Here is a 14582-nt window from a genome sequence, read left to right as displayed (position 1 = left end):
AACAGCACCACCTGCCTGGAGTTTACCATGTTCTCCCTGTGCCTGCGTGGGTTTCATCCCACACTCCAACGACATGCTGGTAGGTTAATTGGATCCTGTCTACTCTGGCTCTAGTATGTGTATGAATGTGAGTTAGGTATTGTACGCCCCTTGAGGGTTAGAGACCTTAGATTGTATGCCCCTTGAGGGTCAGGGACCTTAGATTGTACGTTCCTTGAGGGTTAGGGACCTTAGATTGTACGTTCCTTGAGGGTCAGGGACCTTAGATTGTACGTTCCTTGAAGGTTAGGGACCTTAGATTGTACGTTCCTTGAGGGTTAGGGACCTTAGATTGTACGCTCCTTGAGGGTTAGGGACCTTAGATTGTACGCTCCTTGAGGGTCGGGGACCTTAGATTGTACGCTCCTTGAGGGTCAGGGACCTTAGATTTTACGCCCCTTGAGGGTTAGGGACCTTAGATTGTATGGTCCTTGAGGGTCAGGGACCTTAGATTGTACTCCCCTTGAGAGTCAGGGACCTTAGATTGTACACCCCTTGAGGGTTAGGGACCTTAGATTGTACTCCCCTTGAGGGTTAGGGACCTTAGATTGTACGCCCCTTGAGGGTTAGGGACCTTAGATTGTACGCTCCTTGAGGGTCAGGGACCTTAGATTGTACGCTCCTTGAGGGTCAGGGACCTTAGATTGTATGGTCCTTGATGGTTAGGGACCTTAGATTGTACACCCCTTGAGGGTTAGGGACCTTAGATTGTACACCCCTTGAGGGTTAGGGACCTTAGATTGTACGCTCCTTGAGGGTTAGGGACCTTAGATTGTACACCCCTTGAGGGTTAGGGACCTTAGATTATACGCTCCTTGAGGGTTAGGGACCTTAGATTGTACACTCCTTGAGGGTCAGGGACCTTAGACTGCAAGCCCCTTGAGGGTCAGGGACTGATATTAATATACAATATATACTGTATGTAAGGCGTTGAGTAAATTGAAAGCTCTATACAAGTACCTGTAATAAATAAATAATAATTAAAAAAATATATATTTTCCATAAATTTCTATACTGCTTGAGCTGGTTTATGACACCATTAAGATCGATGCTTTGTACTCCCCCTGCAGGTCTTCTGTGACATAACACATTGCGGAGGTTGGACCCGTATACAGTTCCGCAATGGGTTAAATGGACTGCGTTTCAATAAACTATGGAACAGCTATGAGCAGGGATTTGGAAATGTCAACGGTAAGCAGTCCATTCTGCTGTTTGTACAATTACTATTGAAGTAAATGCAACCTAATCCTTTTTTACTTGTTTGTGATGGAGTGGGATACAGGGGTGGATTGGGCCCAGGGGGGGCAGTACTAATAGGATATGTTGAGCTGGTGGCCCCAGGTGTAGATACTCCACCATTCCGACATTTGAGCTTTTATCCGAAGGGACATATGTTGTGGATAATATACAATATATTGCCAAAAGTATTGGGCCGCCGGCCTTTACACACACATGACCTTTAATGGCCCCCCAGTCTTAGTCCGTAGGGTTCAATATTGAGTTGGCCCCGCCCTTTGCAGCTATAACAGCTTCAACTCTTCTGGGAAGGCCGTCCACAAGGTTTAGGAGGGTGTCTATGGGAAGGTTGGACCATTCTTCCAGAAGCACATTTGTCAGGTCAGGCGCTGATGTCGGGGGAGGAGGCCTGGCTCACAGTCTCCACTCTAATTCATCTCAAAGGTGTTCTATGGGGTTGAGGTCAGGACTGTGTGCAGGACAGTCAAGTTCCTCCACCCCAAACTGGCTCCTCCATGTCTTTATGGACCTTGCTTTGTGCACTGGTGTGCAGTCATGTTGGAACAAGAAAGGGCCATCCCCAAACTGTTCCCACAAAGTTGGGAGCATGAAATTGTCCAACTAAATGTCTTGGTATGCTGGCGCCTTAAGTGTTCCCTTCACTGGAACTAGGGGGCCAAGCCCAACCCCTGAAAAACAACCCCACTCCATAATCCCCCCTCCACCAAACTTTACACAATGCAGTCAGGCAAGTACCGTTCTCCTGGCAACGGCCAAACCCAGACACGTCCATCGGATTGCCAGACAGAGAAGCGTGATTGGTCACTCCAGAGAACACGTCTCCTCTGTTCTAGAGTCCAGTGGTGGCATGCTTTACACCACGGCATCCGACGCTTTGCATTGCACTTGGTGATGGACGGCTTGGATGCAGCTGCTCGGCCATGGAAACCCATTCCATGAGGCTCTCTACGCACTGTTGTTGGGCTCATCTGAAGGCCACACCAAGTTTGGAGGTCTTTAGCTATTGACTCTGCAGACAGTTGGTGACTTCTGCACACTGTGCGCTTCAGCATGCGCTGACCCCGCTCTGTCATATTACTTGGCTTACCACTTGGTGGCTGAGTGGCTGTTGTTCCCAGTCGCTTCCACTTTGTTATAATCCCACTAACAGTTGAGCGTGGAATATTTAGTAGCCAGGAAATGTCACGGATGGACTTATTGCCCAGGTGGCCACCTATCACGGGACCACGCTTGGAGTCACTGAGCTCCTGAGAGCGACCCATTCTTACACCAATGTTTGTAGAAGCCGTCTGCATGCCTAGGGGCTTGATTGTATACACCTGTGGCCATGGAGGGGATTGGAACACCTGAATTACATGATTGGGAGGGCGAGGCCAATACTTTCGGCAATATAGTATAGCTACCTGCTCCTCATTCAGACTTGAAGCACAACACCTGGCAGAGGAAGTCTTCCTGCACCAAATTCCTTGAACGCCAAGAGCAGCGAAGGAAGCTAATGCTGGAAAGTGTGAAAAACTGTGTCCTAAATAAACATCCAACTTTTTCATGTCAACCAATCAGTGTGGGCACCATGGTGGTAGACTTTCTTTATTCTACAGATTCCCTACTAGCCTGCAATGAAAAGGTTAGTTGGTTGGATTTGCAGGTCAAAGGTTCCCGGTCCTCCCTGGTGGGGAAGTATTAGCATCTCTGTTGGGCTTTAACTGCGGTCAAAAACGGCAGGAATGGGATACCAATGGATATATTGGATCCTAAATCTTCTCCGCCAAAAAGACAACTCCACAGCTGGTAACTCGATGATAATGATCCTAGTGTTACACCTCAAAGATAACGGGACGTGTACAAAGAGAACAAAGGCTCCTCACAGTGTAGTATGTAAAATAATCCGAAATGTAATAAAAGTAATACACTTACAAACATATGATGAAATTAGCATGTGAAATCATAGAAGTTTCCAACCAAAAAAAGGGCCACGGTACGTGATGACGTCATAAGCTGTAGCTCCACCCTACTCGTTTCATCACAAGATGTCGTCGGGCATGGCCTACGATGCCCATCATGCTATAAATAGTCACAGGGTGGAAACGAGTCTGTGAAACTTGCACTCCAGAGGCCAGAACCATGGATGGCTAGCCAAAGCGGATGTCATGACGGCACCATAGAAAAGAGCCTATGTAACCTGCGCTCCACAGACCGGAACCACGGATGGCTAGCCAAACTGGATGTCATGACGACACCATAGAAAAGAGCCTATGTAACTTGCACTCCACAGACCAGAACCATGGATGGCTAGCCAAACTGGATGTCATGATGGCACCATAGAAAAGAGCCTATGTAACCTGCGCTCCATAGACCAGGACCATGGATGGATAGCCAAACCGGATGTCATGACGACACCACAGAAAAGAGCCTATGTAAGCTGCACTCCACAGACCGGAACTATGGATGGCTAGCCAAACCGTATGTCATGACGACACCACAGAAAAGAGCCTATGTAAGCTGCAGTCCACAGGCCGGAACCATGGATGGATAGTCAAACCGGATGTCATGACGGCACCATAGAAAAGAGCCTATGTAACCTGCGCGCCACAGACCGGAACCACTAATGGTTAGCCAAACTAGATGTCACGATGGCACCATAGAAAAGAGCCTATGTAACCTGGGCTCCACAGACCGGAACCACGGATGGCTAGCCAAACTGGATGTCATGATGGCACCATAGAAAAGAGCCTATTTAACCTGCACTCCACAGACGGGAACCATGGATGGCTAGCCAAACCGTATGTCATGACGACACCACAGAAAAGAGCCTATGTAGCCTGCGCTCCACAGACCAGGACCATGGATGGTTAGCCAAACCGGATGTCATGACGGCACCATAGAACAGAATCTATGTAACCTGGGGTTAACAGACCGGAACCATGGATGGCTAGCCAAACTGGATGTCACGACGACACCATAGAAAAGAGCCTATGTAACCTGCGCTCTACAGACCGAAACCACGGATGGATAGCCAAACCGGATGTCACAACGACACCATAGAAAAGAGCCTATGTAACCTGCTCTCCACAGACCGAAACCACAGATGGATAGCCAAACCGGATGTCACAACGACACCATAGAAAAGAGCCTATGTAACCTGCTCTCCACAGACCAGAACCACGGATGGCTAGCCAATGTATGTTACATTGATTTAAATTAATTTGAATTGTGTATTTGTTAGGTTATTTATTCATTAGATTTTGGTAGCCTCAACCCACCTTTTGATGGGTTGAGGCTATTAAATGTCACTTGTTAATTTATACTATATCTTGTATTTTATATTTTTTGCTTTTATAATGTTCATATATTGTTTTCCAACCACAAGATGACGCTGTGCAGCTTGATATATTTCTATAGTTTCCAACCACCAGATGGCTTATTGAACCAGAAAATGTATAGCGACCTGTAGTCGGATATGCCTTTATAGTTTTCAACCACTAGATGATATATTGGGCCATAACGTTTGTTATAGTATTTGTCATTTATGGGGAATTGTTACCAAAAATTAAAAAAAAATGTTCATTATGTTATAGTTTAGTATTTTAATTTTGGCTTTTGTTTTATTCTGTGGTGTCGTTGTGACATCTGGTTTGTTTATATCTTTATGGTTCCGGTCTGTGGAGCACAGGTTACATAGGCTCTTTTCTATGGTGCTGTCATGACATCTGGTTTTGCTAGCCATCCGTGGTTCCGGTCTGTGGAGTGCAGGTTACATAGGCTCTTTTCTATGGTCTCATCATAACATCCGGTTTGGCTATCCATCCGTGGTTCCGGTCTGTGGAGCGCAAGTTACATAGGCTCTTTTCTATGGTGTCGTCATGACATCTGGTTTGGCTAGCCATCCATGGTTCCAGTCTGTGGAACGCAGATTACATAGGCTTTTTTCTATGGTGCCATCATGACATCCAGTTTGGCTAGCCATCCATGGCTCCGGTCTGTGGAGCACAGGTTACATAGGCTCTTTTCTATGGTGTCGTCATGACATCTGGTTTGGCTATCCATCTGTGGTTCCAGTTTGTGGAGTGCAAGTTACATAGGCTTTTTTCTATGGTGTCGTCATGTCATCCAGTTTGGCTAGCCATCCATGGCTCTGGTCTGTGGAGCGCACATTACATAGGCTCTTTTCTATGGTGTCGTCATGTCATCCAGTTTGGCTAGCCATCCATGGCTCTGGTCTGTGGAGCGCACATTACATAGGCTCTTTTCTATGGTGTCTTCATGACATCCGGTTTGGCTAGCCATCCATGGTTCCGGTCTGTGGAGCGCACATTACATAGGCTCTTTTCTATGGTGTCGTCATGACATCCAGTTTAGCTAGCCATCCACAGTTCCGGTCTGTGGAGCGCACGTTACATAGGCTCTTTTTTATGGTGCCATCATGACATCCAGTTTGGCTAGCCATCCGTGGTTCGGGTCTGTGGAGTGCAAGTTACATAGGCTCTTTTCTATGGTGTCATCGTGACATCCGGTTTGGCTATCCATCCGAGGTTCCGGTCTGGAAGTGCAAGTGCCACAGGCTCTTTTCCGCCCTGTGACTATTTATAGCGTGATGGGCATCGTAGGCCATGCCCTTGATGACGTCTTCTTGTGATTAAACGAGTAGGCTGGAGCTACGGCTTATGACGTCATCACGCACTGCGGCCATTTTGTTGGTTGGAAACTTCTATGATTTCACATGCTAATTTCATCATACGTTTGTAAGTGTATTACTTTTAGTAAATTTCGGATTATTTTACATACTACACTGTGAGGAGCCTTTGTTCTCTTTGCACACGTCCCATTATCTTTGAGGTGCAACACTGGATCATTATCATCGAGTTACCAGCTGTGGAGTTGTCTTTTTGCCGGAGAAGATTTCGGATCCAATATATCCATTGGTATTCCATACTCTCTGTTTTTGACCGCGTGATCTGTGGTCACTTTCTCTGGTAAGAGGCTGTGAGTGGTGATGGTGGAGGATTCCTCCTTTCTTCTCCTTGGCGGCACATCACCTTTTTGAAGATGTGGCTTTTATTTAACATATGGTCACATTGTATGGACTTTTCCTTGAGAACTTTTATTACTTTCTGTGTAAACGTGGAGTGACTAAGCGCTACATATTGTTTTTAGTAATTATTTTTTCATTATTTAATGTTAAGTGTTAATATTTTTTTTTTCTGATACAGGTGAACATTGGTTGGGGCTGAAAAAGATGAACTTCCTGACTAACCAGGAGAACAGAAAATGCAAACTAATTATTAATCTGGTGGACTTTTCCAATGCCACAGCCTTTGCAATTTATGACACCTTCAACATTGGCCCCAGATCTACATTCTATCGGCTAACAGTAGGAAACTACTCAGGCTCAGCCGGTAGGTGACCAAGGCTTCAATTTTCTTCTTTCAGGTATATTCAGATTAAAATGAAATAGAAGTAGAACATGGTAATCATAGAAAAAAAAATAGCAACTGGAAGTATCAAATTCCACTTGGGGACAGAAGCATAAAAGCTTAAAATATATCTATCCATTTTTTTTAAAGAATAGAGAATTAGTAAATCCCTTGCCACTTTTATGTCATGGGTAGTCCATTGGAGAGATGTCCTTCCACTTCCTGTCCCACAACAGGAAGTGATAGAAAATAGTTCTAAAGTAAGGGAAATCCCTCCATAGCTGTCAATGGAACACGTTTCTCCACTGGAAGATTCCCCCTCTACTCTTGTTCTTGCGTTCTGGGATTTCCCATCACCTTCAGTAATAGTCACAATGGTCACCAGGACATGGTGAACCCCCCTAGCGGGACACAGACACCAACACTTTCAATGAGGAATAAAAGTAGAATGATAACAGCAAACTTTTTTGGAAACATTTTTGATAATTGACCTGTACATCCAACAGGCCACTACTACATGTAGCATGGAAGATAAAACCCAATGCTACCCTAATTATGAAACCCTTTGATGGCATTGAAAGTAGCACTTCATTTTCTAGCCACAAGTCTCAATCTGCCTCTGAGATTTGGGGCATCATTAGCACATCTGTAAGCGTTGAAGAATTCTTTATAGACTCGTACGCAGCTGAAATTTTGAAAAATGCTCTAGGCTAGTGGTCTGCAAACTGAGTTACTTTGCTTGCCTTTATCCGGCCCCTAGGGGAAATTGTCTCCCACTGATAAAAAGCATTATTTCTACCTCTTAGACCAATCATTGGGAACTATTCCTCCTACTGATAGCAATGATAAGGCACTATTCCTTCCACTGACACCAACAATGGGGTACTATTACTCCCCTTGATACCAATGATGGGGCACTGTTCATCCCACTGATAACAATGATGGGGCACTATTCCTCCCACTGATACCAATGATGGGGCACTATTCCTCCCACTGATACCAATGATGGGACACTATTCCTCCCACTGACACCAACAATGGGAAACTTTCCCTCCCCTTGATGCCAATGATGGGGTACTATTCCTCCCACTGGTAACAATGATAAGGCACTATTCGTCCCATTGACAGCAACAATGGGGTACTATTCCTCCCCTTGATAATCATTGGGCACTATTCCTCCCACTGACACCAACAATGGGGTACTATTACTCCCCTTGATACCAGTGATGGGGCACTATTCATCCCACTGATAACAATGATGGGGCACTATTCCTCCCACTGACACCAACAATGGGAAACTATTCCTCCTCTTGATGCTAATGATGGGGTACTATTCCTCCCACTGACACCAATGATGGGGTACTATTCCTCCCACTGATACCAATGATGGGTCACTAATCCCCCACTGATGCTGGTGATAGGGCAATATTCCTCCCTTAGACAGCAATTATGAGGCATTATTCCTCTTGTTGACACCAGTGATGGGGTACTATTCCTTCCACTAATACCAAATGATAGGACACTAATCCTCCCACTGAGACCAATGAATGAGCACTATTCCTCCAAATGATACAAATGATGGGGCTCTATTCCTTCCACTGACACCAACAATGGGAAACTATTCCTCTCCTTGATGCCAATGATGGGGTACTATTCCTCCCACTGATAACAATGATGGGGCACTAATCCACCCACTGATGCTGGTGATAGGGCAATATTCCCTCCATAGACAGCAATTATGAGGCACTATTCCTTTCGTTGACACCAATGATGGGGTACTATTCCTCCCACTGAGACCAATGAATGAGCACTATTCCTGCAAATGATACAAATGATGGGGCACTATTCCTTCCACTAACACCAATGATGGGACGCTATACCTCCCACTGACACCAATGATGGGACACTATACCTCTCACTGATACCAATGATGGGGCACCATACCTCCCACTGACACCAATGATGGGCCACTATTTCTCCAAAATATACCAATGATGGGGACTATTCCTTTCAAAGACAGCAATGATGGGGCACTATTCCTCCCACTGATACCAATGATGGGGCACTATTCCTCCCACTGATACCAATGAGGGGGCACTATTCCTCCCACTGACACCAATGATGGGGCACTATTCCTCCCACTGAGACCAATGATTGGGCACTATTCCTCCATTTGATACCAATGCTGAGGCACTGGAACTAGGCTGCAGCAGGGGGCAAGAAGTGCTATTGATTGGCTGCATCTAGATGAACACTCAGTAAGAACTTCACAAAGATTCTGCCCTTCACAGCCCCAGACCTAGAATTGGAAGGAAGCAGGAGGAAGATCAGAGTGGAGAAAATGTTTTTGTCTGGTTTTTACCCAGAGGTGGCAAATAGCTGATCCTTATTTTTAGGTCTTTTTTTTGTATAAACCATCTATCACCCATCATAAAAGAAGACCTTCTCTTCAATATGTTGTCCAGATGTTTAAGACATGACCAGACCAGTTCAGATTCAAGTTGAGATTCAACTTCCTAAAAGAATGTTATAGTCAACATCCGAACACCTAACTATGGTCATGTTCCTTCTTGCAGGAGATTCATTCATCGGAACGTCATTGCCAAAATCCAGTCAGTACGGTAGATCTTTCAGCACCACGGATTCCCCCCATGATGGCTGCACTCCACGATGTTTTGCAAATGGTGACATGCTATATAAGAGCTGCAGTCACATAATGAATTGCGGCTGGTGGTTCAGCGCCTGTGGATTGGCCAATCTCAATGGACAGTACTGGAGACCACAAGATCATATGCACCAGACGTCTTATTTGTCTTGGCCAACATGGAGGCGAGAAGAGTCTCTGAAATCCACAACAATGTCTGTAAATTGCAATTAGAGAGGAATTGAAATCAGGGAAATTATTTCTGTAATTAATTCAAGTGTATGTCCTGTATAACAACATTTTCCTTAGATTTGGATAGAGTAGGAACGGATAAATCCCCTTGTCAGTTTATGTTTTTCTGTCCCATTGGGGAGAATTCTTTTTCACCTCTTCTTGACTTGTAGACGCAACAGGAAATGAGAGAAAATCTCTCCGAAACGAGGGAGAAATCCACTCTTGGGAAATTGTTTTTATTGGAAGACTTCCCCCCACCTCCTGTTTTGGTGGATCTCCCATCATTTTTTATTCCATTGGTTAATGGTCACCAGGATGGATCGAGAGGATGAATCTCCCAATGGGGACACAACAGCAAACGAAAACCTGACATCTATTCTTAGCCCCCCCCCTGCTCTATCCAATACGAGAAAAAAAAATGTCTTTGTAGGCATGCACTTGAAAGCTGAAGTCTAAGCTGCTTGTTTTCACCTTCATTGGTTCTTTTCCCACTCATAAACACACTAATAAAATGATGAAAAAAACTTTCATACCCTATTTTATTGCCATTAACATCATCACTGGGTCTCTGTGCTTCTCTATGTAATATGGTGGGGGGAGCCAGCAGGGTGCTGTACATAGCTTCCTGAAAACATCACAGCGCCTTGCCTCAGTAATATTCTCAGGAGCCCTCAGCCATGATGCAAGCAGTGAGCTGGGTCTTAGGAGGAGTTATGGAAATATAGGCGGGGTTTCAGTCTGGGGGAGGAGGGGTTCTTAGGCAGTAGGGATAAAATCTCATAAAATGTATTATTACATACCAAAAGAGCCGTAATCTATCTACATATGAGCTATAAACAGGGGCGGACTAACCATTTAGCCACTCGGGCACTGCCCGAGGGCCCGTGGTCAGTAGGGGCACCATGAGATGCCCCTGGTACCTTTCATAGGCTTTTGGGTGTGGTTTGAGTGTGGGTGAGGACACAGGGGCCCATGATTTCCTATTGCCCGGGGGCCCCATGAGTTGTCAGTCCGCCCTTGGCTATGAGTAATCTTTGACGTAGCATAGAACCCAGACATGGTGTGCGGGAAAAGACTCTACGGTTTGCTCAACGTTGTCCATTATTGATAGCTTGCACATTGCGTGCATGAGCCTATAGGTATCAAAAATTTTAAAAAATGATAAAATGTTCCAAAAAAGTGTGAGATCCAAAGCACTGCTGACTTCTGGTTTCTGGAGATGTGGAGTAAGATTTGGTGATGGCGCTCCTATGCTGTTCTCTTTGCTGGAGAGGAAGCTGTACCTGAGGAGCTGCAGTGCAAGGATCTCCCTGCTTCGTCCTCCACCTCTCTTGCTGGCTTTTGAATGTTCCCCAACCAGTCATCAAAGAGGCCCCTTTGACATGAGGAAGCAAAGAGCTTAGTGAATGAAGTGACACCCTTCTAGCTGCCAACATAAAATAGAGTGCAAGCAAAATTGCTGTTTTTTGTTGGCGGGGGGGTATTCGTTTAAAGTGAATTTATGTCACATTCACCAAGCTCCAGGGAAAATACACTTACAAAATGCAACATCCCTTGCAAAGTGGTCGGCCTATTTCCCTTTAGTAAATCAAGCCCACCCCCTTAAGAATTTTAAAGATTTAATGGAAAAGGAAAAAATATTTTTCCAGATACCAGATCTGTGTACCTGCCCCATTACCAGTACCATGTGACCTGCTGTGACCAATCACAGCAGGTCACATGACAGTTGTATACAATGGATGGCTTCCTTTCATGCCATCCATTGTATACAAGTGTGTCTGGCTGTGAATGGTCACAAACTGGGCCAATCACAGCCCAGCTCTTTCATGTGATTCGCTGTATCCAAATCACAGCTAAGCACAAAAAAAACCCCCTGAATGAATCTATTTCATTCAAGTAAATGCTTGCTTATAGCAAAGTAATTTTTCCTATAAGCAAATTGTGTAAAAAAACAAACAAAAATACTGATCACTTCCCCAAAGTAGTACAATGTTACTATGGTAACATTGTACTACTTTGGTCATAGTGAAATATGAAAAAAAAAATTTAAAAAAAGAGAAAAAATTTTATTTAATAAAAAAAAAATAAAAATAAAAATGATAAATTTTTTTTTTCATACTGTCACCAGTCAGTGTCCCTGATCACCGCCATGCCAGTTATTTGATGACGCTGTACTGCACTGGTGACAGTATGTAAAAAAAAAAAATAGTGAAAATAATTTTTTTCATTTCTTCATTTCCGAAAAATTATTACAAAAAAATGACTCGCCATGCCTGTTATGAAATACGTCGGACTGTCTACTTTGCAAAAAGGGGTCATTTGAGGGATATCTGTCCTGTCCTGACATTTGGGGGATATCTGTACTGTCCTGACATTTGGGGGATATCTGTACTGTCCTGACATTTGGGGGATATCTGTACTGTCCTGACATTTGAGGGATATCTGTACTGTCCTGACATTTGGGGGATATCTGTACTGTTCTGACATTTGGGGGGGATATCTGTACTGTCCTGACATTTGGGGGATATTTGTACTGTCCTGACATTTGGGGGATATCTGTACTGTCCTGACATTTGGAGGATATCTGTACTGTCCTGACATTTGAGGGATATCTGTACTGTTCTGACATTTGGGGGATAGCTGTACTGTTCTGACATTTGGGGGATATCTGTACTGTTCTGACATTTGGGGGGGATATCTGTACTGTCCTGACATTTGGGGGATATCTGTACTGTCCTGACATTTGGGGGATATCTGTACTGTCCTGACATTCTTGGACCTCAAGAAATTAGATGGCCGTCAGTACTTCAGGATTGATCAATATTCAGATATATCCCATAGTTTGTGAACTCTATAACTTTCCTACAGACTAAATAATACATCCTAATTTGGGTAATTTTCACCAAAGACATGTAGCAGAATACATCTCGGCCTAAATTTATGAAGAACAATTATTTATTTGCAAACGTGTTTTTTTTTCTCAAAATTTTCAGTCTTTTTTTGTTAATTTAACAAAAAATAAAAACCCCAATGGTGATTAAATACAACATGTCCACCTCACATCCATATTCATTTTATAGGTATTTAGGACATTTTCCACAGGAATTAAGCTGGCCATGCAATAATCTTTTTATTCATTCAACTGGTTGGATTGAACAAAATAAAATGAGCCAATTCCCCAATCTACACACTAAATACACTCATCATCATAGCTATAGCCAGCAGCGCTGATCAAGAGTAAAATTTCCAACAAGCTGCTTGTACACAGATCGACTTTGTAAATAATTCTCACTTCAGTCTTCATGTGATGGGTAAGGACTCCTCCCTTTGGTCTTCGTGTGATGGGTAAGGATGCCTCCCTTTGGTCTTCGTGTGATGGGTAAGGACTGCTCACTTTGGTCTTCATGTGATGAGTATAGACTTCTCACTTCGGTCTTCATGTGATGGGTAAGGACTCCTCACTTTGGTCTTCATGTGATGGGTAAGGACTCCTCACTTTGGTCTTCATGTGATGGGTAAGGACTCCTCACTTTGGTCTTCATGTGATGAGTATAGACTTCTCACTTCGGTCTTCATGTGATGGGTAAGGACTCCTCACTTTGGTCTTCATGTGATGGGTAAGGACTCCTCCCTTTGGTCTTCATGTGATGGGTAAGGACTCTTCACTTCAGTCTTCATGTGATGGATAAGAACTCCTCACTTCAGTCTTCATGTGATGGGCAAGGACTCTTCACTTCAGTCTTTATGTGATGGGTAAGGACTCTTCACTTCAGTCTTCATGTGATGGGCAAGGACTCTTCACTTCAGTCTTCATGTGATGGGTAAGGACTCTTCACTTCAGTCTTCATGTGATGGGCAAGGACTCTTCACTTCTGTCTTCGTGTGATGGGTTAAGACTTCTCTCTGCAGTCTTCATGTTATGGGTAAGAACTCCTCACATTGGTCTTCATGTGGGGGGTAAGGACTCCTCCCTGTGGTCTTCAAGTGATGAGTAAGGACTCCTCCCTTTGGTCTTCATGTGATGGGCAAGGACTCTTCACTTCAGTCTTTATGTGATGGGTAAGGACTCTTCACTTCAGTCTTCATGTGATGAGTAAGGACTCCTCCCTTTGGTCTTCATGTGATGGGCAAGGACTCTTCACTTCAGTCTTTATGTGATGGGTAAGGACTCTTCACTTCAGTCTTCATGTGATGGGTAAGGACTGCTCACTTTGGTCTTCATGTGGTGGATAAGGACTCTTCACTTCTGTCTTCGTGTGATGGGTTAAGACTTCTCTCTGCAGTCTTCATGTTATGGGTAAGAACTCCTCACATTGGTCTTCATGTGGGGTGTAAGGACTCCTCCCTGTGGTCTTCAAGTGATGAGTAAGGACTCCTCCCTTTGGTCTTCATGTGATGGGTAAGGACTCCTCCCTGTGATATTCGTGTGATGGGTAAGGACTCCTCACTTTGGTCTTCATGTGGTGGGTAAGGACTCGTCCCTGTGGTATTCGTGTGGTGGGTAAGGACTCCTCACTTTGGTCTTCATGTGATGGGTAAGGACTCTTCACTTCAGTCTTCATGTGATGGATAAGAACTCCTCACTTCAGTCTTCATGTGATGGGCAAGGACTCTTCACTTCAGTCTTTATGTGATGGGTAAGGACTCTTCACTTCAGTCTTCATGTGATGGGCAAGGACTCTTCACTTCAGTCTTCATGTGATGGGTAAGGACTCTTCACTTCAGTCTTCATGTGATGGGCAAGGACTCTTCACTTCTGTCTTCGTGTGATGGGTTAAGACTTCTCTCTGCAGTCTTCATGTTATGGGTAAGAACTCCTCACATTGGTCTTCATGTGGGGGGTAAGGACTCCTCCCTGTGGTCTTCAAGTGATGAGTAAGGACTCCTCCCTTTGGTCTTCATGTGTTGGGCAAGGACTCTTCACTTCAGTCTTTATGTGATGGGTAAGGACTCTTCACTTCAGTCTTCATGTGATGAGTAAGGACTCCTCCCTTTGG

The 14582-nt window shown here is 44.4% G+C and overlaps 1 protein-coding gene across 1 annotated transcript in view; it reads left to right on the top strand.

Annotated features, from left to right (window-relative positions):
* Window positions 1–10089, top strand: part of LOC149439175 (angiopoietin-related protein 5-like) — a 32531-nt gene extending 22442 nt beyond the window's left edge. The window contains exons 3-5 of the mRNA XM_089659339.1: window positions 1110–1230; window positions 6504–6689; window positions 9284–10089. Of these exons, the coding sequence (XP_089515465.1) occupies window positions 1110–1230; window positions 6504–6689; window positions 9284–9585 (609 nt within the window). The 3' untranslated portion in view covers window positions 9586–10089. The remainder of the gene's footprint in view (window positions 1–1109; window positions 1231–6503; window positions 6690–9283) is intronic.
* The last annotated feature ends 4493 nt before the right edge of the window (window positions 10090–14582 follow it).

Source organism: Staurois parvus, unplaced genomic scaffold, assembly GCF_062004578.1.
Source record: "Staurois parvus isolate SC_StPar_1 unplaced genomic scaffold, SC_StPar_1.0 ptg001150l, whole genome shotgun sequence".
Lineage (NCBI taxonomy): Eukaryota > Metazoa > Chordata > Amphibia > Anura > Ranidae > Staurois > Staurois parvus.
The sequence above is the reverse complement of the archived record's forward strand: the minus strand, read 5'-3'. Positions and strand labels throughout refer to the sequence as shown.